Genomic DNA, 18,316 nt, shown 5'->3' with positions numbered 1-18,316 from the left:
AACTGGCACTGTCAGTGGTGAGTAATGTGTCATTTGGAAGAGCAGTGCCACTGTGTGGCTGCACATAAGAGCGCCCGCTAGACAAACCATCGGTAATGAATCCAGAAGCTTAATATCTGAGAAGAAAGAGAAAGAAAATTAGAAATTTCAAATCATCTTCATGAAAAATTGCCAGCAGGCGCAAGGTTCCTAATTTCTTTCTTTCTTTCTTTTCTTTTTTTATGCATATTTCTCACACTGTTCACCAGAAGTTTTTACTTTTACTCCCTCTATTTTGAACAAATATCTGTACCTTCTAATTGCATTTTCAAAACGGGCTTGTTACATTTGGCTTAACATTTGAGGAATGTTATTATTTCAGGTCAGTGCAGCCCTTCAAACATCAAACTGATTTGAGCCTAAACAGTAACACGTGAAAGGCAAACCTGTTTGTGTTACAATCACCAGGGGACCTGGCATAAAAATAAATGAAAGAGGCAAAAACGTGTGCCATAGCGTCTTCTCGTTGGAGAACTCATGTTTAAAATTCACATGTTGGGTCTGTACATGTGGCATTATGTTTTTTCATATTGTGAAACATGCTGCTAAACAAACTGAGGTTGACTGTGTAATTTAAAAGTTACATAAAAATAATATGGAGTTTAGTGCAGCATAAACAGGTTAGTTTGCTGTACTGTGGATTTAAACTGTGTGTGACTGGTGCACAGTTTGCGGTGCTCATGGTCAGAGTTTAGTCACATCTGTGTAGCAGATATTAATATGAAGTTAAGCTGATGATATTAGATTCATTCACTGAATTCCAGCTTCATACCAACTTTATACCAGTCCTGTTGTCCTGGCTGGAAATCAGCCAGGACAACAGGTAAAAATATCTGCTTACATCTTGTTGAATTCACTTTGGTCAACCTCTGTTCTTTTTAAGTGTGCTAATAAAATAAATTGACTTGATCTGCTAATTCAGCTTTAACCCCTGACTGTACTCATTTTCTGTTTAGAGGCAAACTCACCCACTATAATGTAGGCAACAGGAAATAGAGCTACTTTAAAAAAAATTGTTTCTTTTTCTCTGCTCATGTTCTGCTTAACTGATTCAAGCTGAGTACATTAATTACGATTAAAAATGAAAGTTTGTACTCCCATGTACTAGTAATATTTAATTATTACATTAATATAGCACAAGCTTCAGTTAGCTTTGCACCAAATAGCTGGTAGAAAACTACTTTTTACTTTCTTTGAGTATGTGGAGATCAGGGAAATATTTTACTGCTACTATTCATAACCATCATCATTACCATTACATTAATTATCATTTCATCAAAGCATTTATTCAGTAGATTACACATGTTCTTAGTTAAGACTATTACACCTATCACAGAGAGCTTCTGTCTGGAAAAAGGTCAGAAGCGTCAACAGGCGGGGTGAGGCCGAGTGCATTTTGAGGTCGAGACATACACACACACACAAACAGTAGTTAGACTCATGTTTAGGTAACAAGTACTTTTTCACTTAGTTGAGTAAAGAAGTTGAATCAGTACCTCTGCTTTTTTAACACTAGTATCTGTACTTCTACTTAAGTACAGAATGTCTTTACTTTTGCCACCTCTGCTTGTCACACATCACCAAGTAAATTTTAATGGTAGACAATGATAGTACGAGTAAATACTATCCAAACTATGTACACCTTAATGCAATAAATTATTATGTCATAAATAAACTGTGATGTCATGAATTAACATTTGGAAAGAATTAATTGAGTGCACTTAACATGTTAAAGGCATTTTTGTGTTAAAGATGCACAGTATTTAATTTATTGCTAATGTTTAATATCAAATATATAATCTCAAAAGTAATTTTGACCCCAGAGCCTGCAAGATCCCTGAAGGGAGTCTCTTTAAAAAAAACTAAGGCTTTTCAGACGTTTAAGATCACTTGAAAAAATGGCAAAAAAAATCATATTTTGCATGGTTGGATCTTAACAAAGTTCGAAGTACAGCTTTAACATGCAGCAAGAAGAAATGAGTCTCTCACAGCACGCCATCACTGCTGAGGTGGGACACAGTCAGGCAGTCATTTGAAATTTCTTAAATGTTCCTGAGGGTTATAGAACAAAAAAAGTCAAGTGGAAGACCCCCAAAACTTTCACCAGCACTCAGCTGGAGGATCCAATTGGGTGTCCGTCAAGACACTGGACAATCCTTGGCCCAAATGAATGCCGTGACTGGTGCTGACTGCAGCCCCATAACCATTAGCAGCATCTGAGACTGAAGGGCTTCAAAAACAAAACCCGTCTTCAAAGGTCTCATCTCCTTGAACCACAGAACTAACTGTTTGGACTTTTCAACAGAGCACCAAACATGGGACATGGAAAGGTGGAAGAAAGTTTTATTCTCTGATGAGATAAAATTTAACCTTGATGGTCCTGATGGTTTTCAGCATTACTGTCATGACAGATCCCACCTGAGATGCAGGGGGCGCTATAATGGTCTGAGGTGCTGTTTCCTTCAGTGGAGCTCAGGAGGTGCAGGGGCATCAAATGGCTGCTTGCAATGTCCAGATGTTGCAGAGAGCATCCCTCAAGACTGAGGGACCTCGTCTGTCTGGTAAGGACTGGGTTTTTCAGTACATAATGCCCACAGACAAGGGACTTCTTCCAGGAGAATAACATCACTCTTTTGGATCATCCTCTGTGTTCCCCTGATCTAAACCCAATTAAGAACCTTTGGGGATGGATGGCAAGGGAAGCTTATAAAAATGGACAACAGTTTCAGACAGTAGGTGCCCTTTGTGCATCCGTCTTCACCACTTGGAGAAATGTTCCCACTCACCTCATGGAAATGCTTGAATCAAGCATGCTGCAACAACATTTTGAAGAGATCAACAATAATGTGCTACTCTACTACTTGGAGCTACTCATTACTGAGTTCATGTTTGGAACTTTGATTTCTGTTTTGGTGGGGTTTACAGGTTTTTTTTTTGAAGGTGTGGTCCTAAACTTTTGATCAGCTGTAAAACAGCCTGTTTCAGTTTAAACGTTGTTTTCAATAAATTACATGCTGTAAAAAATGATTTGTCTCACTCCCATTTCTTCTTGTTGCATGTTGAAGCTCTGCTTGGAACCTTGTTAAGATCCAACCATGCAATACATGATATATATATTTTTTTGTTGCCATTTTTCAAGTGGTCTTAAACTTTTGATCGGGACTGTATGTAAATGACATGATGATCTGCATCTGACTCTCTCTTCAAGCTAATCTTGAAACTTAATTGCTTTATGTTGTATTTCCATGTCAACAGCTGTGTCCACTGGTCATTTAATAAGTGTAATGCGAGGTCAACTGAAAACTGTACCTAATTTAATTTACATTCATTTTCAGTCTTCTTTTCTATTTTCCAGTTTCCGTGTTTACGTCTAATGATACAGTATGAACACAAGAGGGCAGTAGAATAATTAGTAACTACTTCATTTTTTGCCATCACAAAAAGTGAGTGGCATCCCAATATGTTGTTGGCTTGCTTAAATTCCTGCTTTCATCCAACTAGATGTCTGCAGATTTGTTTAGACAGTGTGAAATATTTTTACCTTATTAATATTATTTTGTTGGCATCATGTCCTGTATTCTTCTTTTTTGTATTGCAGGATGGCACAGAATCAGTGGTGAAGGATGTCCTCCCCGGAGACAGCGTCCACAGCCTGCTCAGTATTCTGGACACTATCACTGTGAGCTCCTGTTTTTTCTCTCTAGGTTATGTCCTCATTTGCCTTCTGAAGTGTCTGTGTCAGTGTGATTTGTTTATTCATTACCTTCATGCCCCTGAAACAAAATTAATGTACTTTGTATTTGCTGTAATTTGTTTATTTAAAGCTGCATCTTTTCAACTTTGTTTTTCTCTTCTTAAAATACATCATTGTCATCCTTTTCACACACTCAGATTGATGTTGTTTGGAACTGATTGTGCAGTAATGAACTCAAACCACGTATGTAATGTATAGAAAAATCAGTTATTACAATAGAATAACTTTTTCATATCTTGTTACTTTGTTGCCATTGCATAGAAACCGTTTAAACACTATCACACTTGTGTTATAGAGCTTTGAAGTGTTGACAGTTATTTAGGCCACATTAAAATGCTGCAAGCACAGGTACACGTACAGGTCACGTAATAAACCTTGGGGAAAGTATCCTTAGCCCAATTTATTACTTAGCTGTGAAAGATGTGGATGAGATTTCTCTGATTCTTATCTTCGATTTTGCCAGGGTTATCCAGCTCCATATAAAACTGTGTCGTCCTGAGACACTTGTACGCGTCATTCAGGTAACAGATTGCATGATGTAGTGTTTGTTTTTTCTCCAATTAAACATCTAATTTGGATGTAGCTACAACATGATATTTAGTATATTCTGCCAGAGTTTTTTGTGTGTGTGTTTTCCCCCCCCTGTTTCAGATAATTATGGTGCACCTCCAAAGAGTCACCTTTTTGGCTTTGCATAACTATCTGGGCCTAACAACTGAGCTCTTCAATCCAGTAGGAGGAGATTTAATTAGTGCACACCTACAGTATTTATGTGCATACACATGGTCACGATGACTGTGTCACTCGATTTGTTATGTGCTTGTGTATCAACAGGCATAGAACACACACACGCACACACACACACACGCACAGGCTAATTTCACACAACATTAAGCACAGCAATATAACCTGGTCCATCATAGATCATAGAAAATGCATAAAATAACATTTCAACAGAAACAGGGAGCAGTAACATATATATCTGACTTACCTCTGGATTTATGATTATTAAATCTAATCTTTGATTTAGAGTTAGGAAATTTATTTTTTAAAAAGTCCATATTTCAATGTACTTTAAAAATCTTTAGATTTTAGTTATTCTATATTTCAAACTAGCCTTAAACAGATTAATTCATAAAGTAAAATATTGTTGAATGTGTGGTAGTGACATTATTGGTGACTGTAAACTGTTGATGAGGAATATACTTCATCTGTACAGAGCTCTGTTGCATATTTTAAAAGAAATTATTTAAAATTATTTTAATTTGATATCTGCTACACAGTTGTAATTGCCAGCAAACCCTTGAAGATTACCTATCCCGTCCATATTTGACTCATCACTGAAAGATTATTCTCCACTTCCAGGACGAATTACCTGCCGGAACCACTGAAAACACTGCAGAGACGGGTCAAGCACACACACAAACATGCACTACATGCCGTTCAATTTCAGCTTTGTCTTGTATTGAAACTGATCCAGTACTGGCACTTGACTTTGCAATAAACAGATGGTGTAAAGGACAGCCATTCAACCAGGAAGCTGCGATCCACCTCTATGCCCACTGAATGCACAGGTGGGTCACTGCCTTGGACATAAGCGATCATCAAATGCCACATGGCTGTATTAATTTCCTGCACAGATGTACTCGTTATCCTAATCCTTTGTTTTCTGAGTTACAGGTAATGACCTGAGCATGGCCTGCGAACGAGCTCGAGTTACCATTGAGGAGGCTCCGTCAAGTCCTATCACTCACAAAGTAAGGTCTGCTTTTTACATTGAAGCGTGGTGACAGGTCTTGTGTGTAAATGTAACACAATAGCACAGTATCTGCTGCATCTTACCTACTTCCTCCATAGTAGTTTCTCTCCTGTGCCTATCTTTGTAGTCTAGTCTGAAGAAGAGTGTGACAATGCAACACACACCATCTGAAGTATTTCACTATACAGACAGTGGAGGGCACGCTGATGCTACCTATCTTGGTAAAAGCAGTGCAATCCTCCAAGCTGCTAAGAAAGACCTGCTGGGAATCATCCAGCTGCAGGTGAGGGGTTAATTGGAGAAAATTCAGCTGGTGTCAGTGTTCTGATCCGTTTAAATTTCTTTTTGTGACATGTTAAGTGTTAAGTGACTTGAACTGTGGACCCTGATCGGACACAGTGTCTTGAGGTATGCCATGAAGGCGGAGCAGCACATGATCCGTAAGCAGTCTCACCGTCTCTAAAGTGGTGGGCAATTTGGGCAGAGCAACAAAATGTGCAGCCTTGGAAAACCGGTGAGTATGGTGGTGTTACCTGAAAATGATTACAGTCCAGTTATGAATTCCAGGGCGATGTGCGACCAGAGCCTCCTCGGGATAGGTAGGGGCCTGAGAAACCCAGCAGGCAAAGAGTTGGACGTCTTATTCCGTGCACAGGTAGGGCAAACAAAATCCTGGACATCCAAAGCAAGAGATGGCCACCAGAACAGACTTTGCAATATCGTGCGATGTCCTGCTGAGTGTTTCTGTTCAGGGTCTCTGTCTCCCATGTAAGAGCCCCAATAATGCAGGCCGCGTGCAGGATAGCCTTCTCCAAGGTCTCACCTGATGAGGAAGGCACATGTGGCTTCACATTTGGGAGCTGGGTCTGTAAGGAATGGTTAGGTTGAACTGAGTAAAGGACAGAGCCCGCGTTGCCTGACGGGAGTTGAGGCATTTGGTTGCTTGCAAGTACTCAAGGTTTTTGTGGTCCATCCAGATGCCTCCATTCCTCCAATGCAAGCTTTATGGCCAGCAACTCCCGGTCCTCCACATCGTAATTCCGCTCAGCCTGTGAGAGACGACAGGACAAAAAAGCACATGGATGAAGCTTACCCCTGGAATGCTGTGACAACAGAGCTCCAACTCCTGAATCCGAAGCGTCCACTTCAACTATGAACGGTTCAGAGAGGTCTGGTTGAATCAGGATGGGCGTAGAGGCAAATTTCTGCTTGAGCTGGGTGAATGCTTGTTGCGCCACTGGAGACCACTGGAAAGAGACCTTGGGAGAGGATAAGCATGTCAAGAGGAGAGCAACGCAACTGAAATCATGGATGAAGCGGATGTAAAAATGAGCAAATCCCCAAAACCTCTGTAGCTGTTTACGGGTCCTGGGCTCTAGCCATTCCACCACTGCCTTGATTTTTGCCAGGTTCACCCGCAGCTATCCTTGATCGACAATAAGAAAAAGAAAAGCGACCGACTGTAGGTGGAACTCACATTTCTCTCCTTTGACGAAAAAGTCAGTTCTCCAACAACTGTTGTAGTACCTGGCAGACGTGTCCCTCATGGTCTGCCAAGGACTTCAAAAGATCAAAATGTCATCCAGGTACACAAAAACACAGTGATTAATGAAATCTCTCAACACGTCATTCACTAGGGCCTGAAAAACTGTGGGACCATTGGTGAGGCCAAAAGGCATGACCAGGTACTCAAAATGTCCCAGGTGCATATTTAATGCTGTCTTACACTCATCTCCCTCCCTGATCCTGACCAAATGAAAAGCATTTCTTAATTCAAGCTTAGTAAAAATGGTGGCCCCTTGTAACAGTTCAAAGGCAGAAGAAAGCAACGGCAGGGGGTACTTGTTCGTAACAGTGATTTTGTTTAACCCCCAAAAGTCAATCCATGGACAGAGAGATTCCAAGTGGGGACTTGGAGGGGCGGATTATTCTGGCAGCTAGTGAACTGGTTATGTATCAATCAATGGCCTCCTGTTCTGGCTTGGAAAGACTATACAGGTGACTGGTGGTGAGAGGCGCACCAGAAAGCAGGTCTATTCTATAATCGTAGGATCCATGTGGAGGAAGGGAGAGAGCTCAGTCCTTGCTAAATACAACGACACAGAGGACAAATCAGGAACTGTGATTGGTTCAGATGGAGTGGATGGCGAGACACTGGGAGTGGCTGAGTGCAAACAGTTCTTATGGCACCACAAGCTCCAACCCGCAATACAACTCTTGGACCAATCTATCTGTGGGATGTGTGTGTTTAACCAAAGGTAACTGCATCCCTACGTTTACCGACGGGCCTGCTATTTTGGCCGAGCTGGGCATGAGTCTGCATAATGTCCTTTTTTCCCACAGAAGAAACACTCCCCGTTCACTGCCTTTGATTCCAGTCCGAGCATGAAAGCAGGACTTCCTGTGTAGAATAAAGTGTGTTTATTGACAAAAGATGCAAATAATCATCTGTCACAATAATCATTCTTCGTGTGCTCGCTCCCTGCTCGTGTGCTGTGACTTCTCCCGATGTCCGTGGTGAGTAATTCCTCTCGCTTCGGTGTTTATGTACAAAAGTGCTCGACTCCTTTGAGCTCAGTGAGATTGCAGCTTCCTCTCTATTTCCAAAACACATTTTTATGAGTGAGTGACCTGGACACACATCCTCACACTGTTGTGATGTTCAGCACTGTAGAGTTGGAGGGGAAAACAAAGATGGCTACTTCTACTTTTGTGGATTCTTCTTTATTCCTTAGGATAATGCGAGTGGAGCCCAAAGTGGTGCTGAATGTTGCTCATGCTGTGGTGAAGAGGAAGTCATCTTTTGTCAGGCAAATAGACTTTGCTCTTGACTGGATGGCTGTCGAAGCTGGCAGGGCTGTTTACAGGTATTCCTCTGCTGACCTTGTGTCTCATGTGTGAAATCAACTCGTAACACTGCAGGCATTACTTGGTTCATGTGGGACAAGTTAATAAATACTAATCGAGGGAGGGGAAGCTGAATTTGGAAATGTGATTGAGTTGTTTGCAAATTTGCAGTAGACTGAAGTTATCTGTATTTTCTTTTCTTTTTGCAGGCAGGGAGAGAAATCAGACAGCACTTTCATAGTGCTGAGTGGTCGACTGCGCTCAGTAATCATGAAGGAGGATGGCAAGAAAGAGTTGATAGGGGAGTACGGACGTGGTGACCTGATTGGAGTGGTAAGCACCGTGACAGCCAGAGGGAAGACAGCTGGGGAAGAGTTGATGGAAGACTATTAATATCCATGTTGTATCAAACAACACTAGCTGTTTGTTTTCATATAAGAACCTGTTAAAAGGTTAGATATAAAAAAAAATTGCAATGTTAATATCACAAATGGAACTGCCTATTAGCTGTCAGTATACTGCATATGGCTGACGAGACTGGATTTCCTGTATGTTCTACTTTCTACTTTCAGTAAATACAGACTAAGACCAGTACATCTTGGGATATATTTAAACAAAGGGGGGAAAAAGAACAAAAAATGTAGCCAAAAGGCAGCTGAAATAGAATATGCATAAAAAACAATCCAGATAATTATATCTTCTTCATGCTCTTTGTCTCGGGCTCTTTTTGGGACAATTCCAAGTGCATTTAGTCAAAAGCATGCACTAAATTCATTTGCCAGGCTGCCAGAGGAGTGTGGGTGTGCGCACTACAGTAGTTAAATCATTTCTCATTTTGTTTAGTGGCCTTTAATCTGATTAAAAGGAAATTAGATATTCATTCCCTGTTGAGTTATCCAGTATATCAATTCATTTACCAGTCCTTTAAGTATTAGGATAGTTTACATTAACCTGAATATATTGAAACACATAATGTGGAGATGGCTAAAGCGGTTGACGCTACATAAATGTGCCACACCAGAGGGTCAGTATGTCTAGTTTTACATCAATAAAGCAAGATCTATGTAGATGTTTTAGAATGTCATTTGCAGTTAATGAGTGCCTAAAGTCTTTGAGTCATTAATGCCACCAGATCCTTTTTATCCTTCCCCATTATCTTCTCCCAGCCACCTTCAGCTCTTGTTGCTGTGGGGTCTCTGTTTTCAGTCTAGTCTTTAGCAGGTGGTATGCAGTTCCGTTAGGATAGGATCAGGTGACTGAGATGGACAGTAAAGCCATTCATTCTCTAACCCTCTAGATTCCTTGTATGTCTAGGGTTGTTTTCCTGCTTAATAACTAGATGTTTTTGCATGTGTTGTGATCCATTTGACTGGATCCAATTTTGCAAGTAAAATACCTCCCTTCGAGTTTCTTGTTTTTTGCTTTTATATATAAAGTTTTATTCAGTTTTGAGCTATGTTTGAATTTTTGCATGCAACACACACAGCTTGCTGAAATTATCCAATTATATTTTTAATCCTTGCAATTTTAGCGCTTTGAACACTTGTTTTTATTTTGACACAAATTAACCTATCAGTTGAGTTTATACACTGCACTGGCAAAATATAGTGTTCACATGCAGGAAGTTGAGTGACATCCCAATCTGAATCCATAGTGTTTATTAAAATGTCAGTACACACTTTGCATCTATAACAGCTTCAAATTGTCTGGGAAGGCTTTCCACAAGGTCTAGGAGTGTGTTTATGGGAATTTTTGGACATTCTTCCAGAAGCAGATTTGTAAGGTGACCTGGCTCACAGTCTCTCCTCTAATTAGGTGTTCTGTCAGGTTGAGGTCAGGACTCTGTGTAAGCCACTCAAGTTCTTTCACACCAAACTCGCTCATCCATGTGTTTGTGACCTTACTTTGTGAGCTTTCATGCTTGAACAGGAAGTGGCAATCCCCAAACTATTGCCACAAAGTTGGGAGCATGAAGTATTTCACTATACAGACAGTGGAGGGCAAAATGTCCAAAATGCTTCAGCATGCTGAAGCATTAAGAGTTCCTTTCACTGGAATTAAGGCCGAGTCCAACTCCTGAAAAACAATCCCTCGCTATAATCCCCCTTCCCTCCATCCCTCCACTGCTCTACAGTCCAGTGTTGGCAATCCGTTACATCGTGCTTGGTGATGTAATGCTTAGATGCAGTTGCTCGGCCTTGGAAACTCATTGCATGAAGTTTGCTATGCACTGTTCTTGAGATAATCTGAAGGCCACATGAAATTTGAAGGCCTGTAGCGACTGACTTTGCAGAAATTTGGCAACCTCTGCATACTATACACCTCAACATCCACTGACCCTGTTTTGTGGTTTTCGTGGCAGTTCGAGTTGCTGTTCTTCCCAGTCACTTCCACTTTGTATAATAACACTAATATTTGTCTGTGCAATATTTGGTAGTGAGGAAATTTCATGACTGAACTAACATAAGTGGCATCCTATCACTGTAACATGCTGGAATTCAATGAGCTCCTGAGAGATACCCATTCTTTCACAGATGTTTGTAGAAGCAGTTTGCATGGATAGGTGTTTGATTTTTATACATTTGTGTCCATGGAAGTGATTGGAACACCTGAGCTTAATTATTCAGATGGTTGAGTGAATATTTATGGTAACATGGTGTATGTAGCATGCATTTCCTATTGATTGTGCTTAGTAACAAAGCCTAAAGAACATGAATAACTCAACTGCGTTTACTTTGTTGTAAAACATTTTAACGTGTAATACTCAAAAGTGTTGGGTCTGAAAATTAAAAAGAGTATAAAATCAAAACAATATAATAAAGAGATAAATGCAATTAAATGGAAAATATTCAGAATGAGTTTATGGACAATTTCTATACAAACATGATGATATTGATCAAATCTGATTCTAAAGTATCTTCTAAATATTTTAACAGGACAGCTAAGTTTTTCTCATATTAAACTCTAAAATGGTATTTTCAACCTGTGTAAAGCAAAGTCACTTGGTTTCACTCACCCACCTCCCTGTTGGCTGGCGTGACTGGTTCCTGTCACAATGCTTCTAATAATACCTGGGTTAATGGATGCTATGGTTACTGTTACCTGGAGGAGAAAAGCTGTCATTGGAGCTTCTGTAATAGTGGCAATAAGATTGTGAGACAAATTTAGTATGGCCGTGTTGACGTCAGTTTTAGATGAAGGGTAGAAGGGTAGAGGTTATTCTTAGCTCCCCCCCCCCCCCCACACACACACACACACACACACTTACTGCATCAGTAGGTCTGTGGACTAGCAAGACTCAAAATTAATTAACTTGAATTACGTACTTGTAAGTGAGCTTTTCTTGAAAATCTTAAAGTAAAATGCATTTAGTCATATATGATGTGCCACTGTAATATGTATGTTGTACACTATAAACCCTCTGTATGTGATGTCATGAAACATGGTTGGAAAAATGAGGATGAGAGACTGCAACAATGCCACGCAGACCCATGCCTTTACACACACACACACACACACATACACACATGATTACTTTGATTCTCTTTTTTTTTTAACCAAGAAGCCTGAGTGGAACAGCTGGACTACCCTTTTCGGTAGAAATGATGGGTGCTGGTCTTTGGTGCGTTGACCTTACATGCACCTTAGACACTGGAGGTGTTGTGGGAGGAGGCGTCGATGAGCACCGCCCACCCCCCCATCGTACATCCTACCTGGTCTCGGGATTGGCTGGTGGTCTGGGCAGAGGTTGACTGCTGGCTATGGGGGGCACTCCATCCACACTTCAGAGGGTGGGGTGGATGTGGATGAAAGTGTGTCTCTGAGCAGTCTGTGCGTGTGTGTGTGTGTGTGTGTGTGTGTGTGTGTGTTTATAAAAAAAAAAAAGCAGAAAAAATTGTTGTATAAGGATTTTATGGCAGATTTTATATGTGTGCATTTTGTCCACGAAGGTGTCGAAAAGCTGTAAAATGCATCAACAGAGTATGGATGACGTCGGATTTCAAAATTCTGACTAAAAAGAAGAGGAGGGCATGAGAGTTAAACATAAGAGCTCTACTCTGTTATCATTTTCCAAAACTTCTTATCAAGGCATGGAGACAGGATTAGATGTGCTGTCTGTCTTCCATGACGGAAATACTCTCTCCTTAAGTATTATGGATTCCTGTTTGCACCCTAATTTGAACTGGAACTGAGCCTTCAGGACAGATGCTCATTTGATTTTGGTTAAATAAGACAGTACAGACAAATTAACACCAAATTAAGGAATTAGATTTTCACTTTAATGAGCATTAAGGGCTTTAGGGATTGACCATATAAGGAGGAGGACTTTAGAGATTACAAACAGTTAGAAGGTTTAAATGAGTGTTTTCAGTGTAGTACCTTTCCTTGCTTTATTATAATGTATCACATAAAATCCTTTCACCAATGCTTCACAATGTGGTGGATGTTTGACTTTAAAAGATCTGAGATGCACCTGAACAATCAAATCACTTTCAGCTGTCTGTAACCTGGACGTAACACCTCCTTGAAGTAGACATTCATGGGTGTAATCTATCATCTCTCACATAAAGGTCCTACTCTTCTACTGACAAGTGGTATTATCAAACAGCGTCTTGGAGCTGCTGCACTTGACAGGTATGTTTTGTGCCATATTCAAACATTTTATGCAATTTTGCTGGTTCAATCTTCTCTTATTCAAACCTCAAATAAAATGAGTATTTTTCAGTGTCTTACTGCTTTCTGTTGGTTTTTATTTTCTTTGTGCTTTGTCTTTCACGCTCATTAAATTCTGCTAAAATTTGCTCTATTGGCACAAGAGGAAAATGGATGTCTTGGATGCTGCCAGCAAAGCAATGCTGCCTGTCATTAATGGACTCCTTTCCTCTTTAGTGTCCATGAGTACCGTCTGTCCAGCTGGCTGGGCCAACAAGAAGACATCCATCGCATAGTTCTTTACCAGACTGACTACACACTGACCCCGTGGACACAGAGGTGCATCCGTCAGGCTGACTGCATCATTATTGTGGGATTAGGCGAGCAGGACCCTACTGTAGGGGAGGTGAGGTGTTCACTGGTTCCCAGGAGAAGAGAGAGGTGTATTACTAGGAGCTGTTAGAGCTACACTTTCAAATCCAACATTTGTTTTTAACAGTTCCCCACACTCAAAAAGTTCTCCTTATATAGACATCAACTGCTACTTTAGAGACAAACAAGTGTGTATTATGTTGTGCAGTTTTGTGATAGTGTATCTATCAGAGAGACTGTCCTGAGACGACCTCCCTGTCCTTAATAAGTGTGTGTGTGAACGTGCGTGTTTTACATAACTATGTGCATGTTGTTATGCGCCTGAATATGTGCAAGTGGATGGACCAAGGCCCTGCTGGACCCACAAGTTCGAGTGGATACAAGGATGTGCAACAGCTTAAGCAGATAGAAAGAATGATACAGAACAACAATAGACTGATTAAAGTGATGATAATCTGTATACATTAATATTTGCTCGGATTAACATAGATATAATTCAAAGATTATTCTGTCAACTGATTCGACAATGCTAAATGATTGATCAATGATAGTTCTGATTATAACTGTGACCATAAGAATACAAAATAAAATATCTCTTGTCCACAATGTACAGTGCATGAACCTCATTTTATTACTAATTTATTGATAATTCATTAGTTAATTAGTCTGATATTTTACTGCTGTACCTGCGATGCAAAAACACCCCAAAATATTTTTAACCTAAATCCAGTGCTTTGCATTCACAGGGACTTACCAGTACTATCTAGTTAGTTTAAAAATCAAGGCATGTTCACACTGTCATTAGTTTTTATTAATAAATTAAATAATAATTTGTGACCTCTGCCAGCAAATTTAAAAAAACAGGGTAAATAACTTAGTTAACAAAGATTCTGCAGTTTAATAAAACCAGTTCTGTGTGAAATTGGCAAGTTTGGTACTGGAAGCTTTCTGGTTTCTGTTTTTCTCCAAGTCATTTCTGAACCATCTTTGACTTCATGCAGGAAAGCGGTCCATGTGGAGAAGAACCTCAAAACAATGAGCTTTTTAAAAGAAACCTTTAAAGCACTGATAGACTGTAATTCATGCAGTGCTGAGCCTTTTTTTTTTAGAGAAACGAAAGCTCTTACAGGCAATGTGACATCAAGCATCAGTCGGGAGAATGGGGTGGGAGGGGGTGACTGTGGGATCCTCCTGCCACTCAATAATAATACTTGCTTAAACGTTTTGCTATATTAAAGAACATGGAATAAAAAAAACAGAGATGGTGGCAGATGGGCTAGTCTGAGACTCTGATAGTCAAACATCATCAGCCTTTTCTTTGTGACATAACGCATTAGGGATGTGATTGACCAGGAGATTTGTTCAATGAATGTGCAGCTGATAAATCTGAAAGGATTATGTTGGACAATGACATAATCATGGACCGTAACGTCAAAGGAGTTTTTAAAATGGTGCAGTCCGCTTGTGTAATCTGTCCCTCAGAGAACTGAGGCGATTTTTGAGAGCAAATTGATGTTTGGTATAGTGCTCATGACATGTATTTCATGTATAAAGTAGAAAAACATGCTCTCATTCAAGAACCGAGTTGGTATTTTTGTTTAAAATAATTCTCAAAAAAATATTTTAATCATTTGGGACTCATTTATCTGTACAATGATGAATATAATAACAGGAACCTACAGTTTTAATTCACTTAATGCAGTGAGGTCAACTTGATTACATGAAGTCATGGACTTATTAATATTACTAGTATAAGTATTACACACACACACACATGCACACCCCCCCTCCCCCTTTAACTGAGCTCTTGTTCAGTACATGACAGCAATTATCAGGTGTGTTATCAGGCAACAGTCTTCTTAGAGCAAGCATTTTTTGATGTAATAACTTCACATCATTATGTTGTTGAATAATAGTTCTGCCAAGGGGTTCAATGGTTAGACAAGCTGTGAATGGCTTGTACTGACTCTTGGGGATACAGAAGAAGAATGGCTGTTGTGAAAGAGAGGAGGGGTGTGAGGAAGAGAGCAGAACTTTAAGCAGTTTGCTGGTCTGGATCATTCAGAGGTGATTGTGTTACACATCACAGTGTTCCTCCGCAGTCAACATCACAGCGAATTGACCTCAAGATCAGGCTGTGCTCAGAGTGATGATCTTGCCTTGTTTTGCAGCCACAGTACCCTGGGCACCCTACAGTCCATGGATTGGTCAAACCTGTACTGAGGCCCCTTATGTGACAGCTAACACTTGCCTGAAACTGGGTCATGCAACATGGATTTCACCTTCGTCTGTGTCACCCAAAAGATGGACACCTGCTGATGGATGGAGGCTATATCAACAACCTGCCTGGTTTGTTACATTCAGTTTGTACCCTCCCTTATTAAGTATTAAAAGTAGCCGTACTTTGATGTAGTTGCTCAGCTGTTTGCTTATAGCAATATATTTTTAATTTTACCAGTACTGTATGCTGTTTGTCTTGATGTCTTCTTCCCCTGATTCTCCCAGCTGATGTTGCGCGCTCCATGGGGGCCAAAGTGGCAATAGCTATTGATGTGGGCAGCCGGGATGAAACCAATCTCACTAATTACAGCGACTCACTCTCGGGCTGGTGGCTGCTATGGAAACGCCTTAACCCCCTTGCTGAGAAGGTTAAGGTGATGGATTGATTAGGAGTAAAGACACACCATGCTGTGCAGCAATGTTTTTAATTCTATCAATATAAATCAGGATATTTTTGGAAATCATTTCAGTGATTTATAAGTTAATTTCCACAGGTGGCAGTAGCTAAAACATTATTAAAAAGCGATCTCTAGGTGTATTAGCTAATTGTAGGCCAATCTCCAACCTTCCTTTTTATCCCAAAAATTCTTAAAAGAGTAATTGTAAAACAGCTAATGGATCACCTGCAGAGGAGTGGTTTATTTCAAGAGTTTCAGTCAGGTTTCAGAGCTCATCGGAGTACAGAAACAGCTTTAGTGAAGGCCACAAATGATCTTCTTATGGCCTCTGACAGTGGACTCATTTCTGTGAGTGTCCTGCTAGACCTCAGTGCAGAGTTTGGTGCTGTTATCTATAATATTTCATTACAGCAATTAGAGCATGCTGTAGGTATTAAATGTACTGTGTAATATCTTTCTAACAGACTCCAATTTGTTCATGTAAATGGGGAGTCACACACTAAGGTTAATTATGGAGTTCCACAGGGTTCAGTGCTACGACCAATTCTGTTTATATTATGCATGCTTCCCTTAGGCAGCATCATTAGAAGGCATAGAATACATTTTCACTGATATGCAGATGACACCCACATTTATCTATCCATAAACCAAGATAACACACATGCAGATAGAGTTTATTGTACTCGGCCCTGAAAATCTAATTACATGCTTACTCGGGATGGCATTACTTTGGTTTTCAGTAACACTGAAGAATCTGCATGATGCTGAAAAACGAGTTAATGTGTTTATTACTTCTAGGCTGGACTACTATAATTCGTTATTATCAGGATGTCCTAAAAACACCTGAAAGGCCTTTTTTAAACACAGGGCTTAAATACACAGAGGGAGCAATTAGTGAATGAGAGACAGAAGGGAAAACACTGCTGGGGCAAATCAGGGCTAATGAGAGAGGGAATGCATAAACCGACACAGTAGCCTGAGACACAGACTTCAAAGTAAAACAGGAAGCAGATGCGAACTTGACAAGGGGATACAGCAGACAGGGGAGACAGCAACTAAGGAACACAGACAGAAGCCAAAAGACTAAAACTGTAACATAAACCACACAGAGAACCCAAACTCAGAATAACCCTACAACCCAATAGACAAAGAAAGCTAAAAATATAATAAACCAAATCAAAAAACCAAAAACACAAAACCACTGGGTCAACGATCCAGGCCCCTAACAGAGTAGGCTTAAAATTGTACTTTTTGATAAAGCATATAGTTAGGGTTGGAGCAGGTGACCCTGAATACTCTCTTAGTTATCCTGCAATAGGTCTAGGCTGCTGGGGGATTCCCATGATGCACTCAGTGTTTCTTCTTTAGTCACCTTTTTTCACTCAATATGTGTTAATAGACCTCTCTGCATTTAACCATGAGATATTATTAATATCTTAATATCTAATATTAAAGTGTGGCCTTACTTTAAGTTTGATTCCATAAAAAGTGACAAAAACATTAGCGTCCATTAGCATTGTGCGTGGGAAGAAAACATCTTTTTACAGCGAAAAAAAACCCTAAACTTCCAAGTAAGCACCGAGTGCGCTACGACGTAATGGGAAATTCACAGAGAAACTGCCGTATCCTTCCACTGACCGCCGCGGCACACCTGCACCAGGGTAAACCTCCGCCTACCCAACTCCTGCTTTACAGGTGAAAATAGAGCAAAAGGACGGCTGAGTCTTTGATGTTATTTATTTTCTGCTGTGTTTTACTTGCATCTATTTGAAAGACTGAGTGTAAACACAAAAAAAATATTTTATGTGCTGGAATGTGCAGAAAATAGGTTTAAATATTAAACAAATTTCTTCCAGTCAGAGAATGTTGCATATAATTAAATTTTTGCTTGATGCATAAAGTTAAAAGATTAAAATTAATAAAACTATAAAAGTTTTAAAAAGAGACTTTTCCATTTGATTACATTTTGTATGATGGATTATGCAGAAAAAGTGGAATTGGGCTGAAAGATCTATCGCTTTATCACCTATACAGGTTGTAAATCGTGTTTTTAAAAAGTAACTAAGTAATTAATTACTTTTGAAAATAAGTAATCAGTAAAGTAACAGGATTACTTTTTGGGGGAAGTAATCAGTAATTAGTTACTGATTACTTTTTTCAAGTAACTTGACCAACACTGTGCTGGACTCCCTTGGAATTCAAGGTCTGATCTTC

At 39.9% G+C, this 18,316-nt stretch overlaps 1 protein-coding gene across 1 annotated transcript in view; it reads left to right on the top strand.

Annotated features, from left to right (window-relative positions):
• LOC309710360 (uncharacterized protein) overlaps window positions 1-18,088 on the top strand; it is a 28,565-nt gene extending 10,477 nt beyond the window's left edge. The window contains exons 2-13 of the mRNA XM_082539744.1: window positions 3,638-3,718; window positions 4,257-4,314; window positions 5,159-5,201; window positions 5,302-5,367; window positions 5,474-5,550; window positions 5,680-5,835; window positions 8,288-8,419; window positions 8,609-8,732; window positions 12,971-13,034; window positions 13,290-13,458; window positions 15,596-15,773; window positions 15,930-18,088. Coding sequence (XP_082395870.1) covers window positions 3,663-3,718; window positions 4,257-4,314; window positions 5,159-5,201; window positions 5,302-5,367; window positions 5,474-5,550; window positions 5,680-5,835; window positions 8,288-8,383 — 552 coding nt within the window. The 5' untranslated portion in view covers window positions 3,638-3,662 and the 3' untranslated portion in view covers window positions 8,384-8,419; window positions 8,609-8,732; window positions 12,971-13,034; ... (1 more) ...; window positions 15,596-15,773; window positions 15,930-18,088. The remainder of the gene's footprint in view (window positions 1-3,637; window positions 3,719-4,256; window positions 4,315-5,158; window positions 5,202-5,301; window positions 5,368-5,473; window positions 5,551-5,679; window positions 5,836-8,287; window positions 8,420-8,608; window positions 8,733-12,970; window positions 13,035-13,289; window positions 13,459-15,595; window positions 15,774-15,929) is intronic.
• The last annotated feature ends 228 nt before the right edge of the window (window positions 18,089-18,316 follow it).

The sequence above is a fragment of the Aulonocara stuartgranti genome, assembly GCF_965226115.1.
Source record: "Aulonocara stuartgranti genome assembly, chromosome: 7".
In the NCBI taxonomy this organism is placed as follows: domain Eukaryota; kingdom Metazoa; phylum Chordata; class Actinopteri; order Cichliformes; family Cichlidae; genus Aulonocara; species Aulonocara stuartgranti.
The sequence above is the reverse complement of the archived record's forward strand: the minus strand, read 5'-3'. Positions and strand labels throughout refer to the sequence as shown.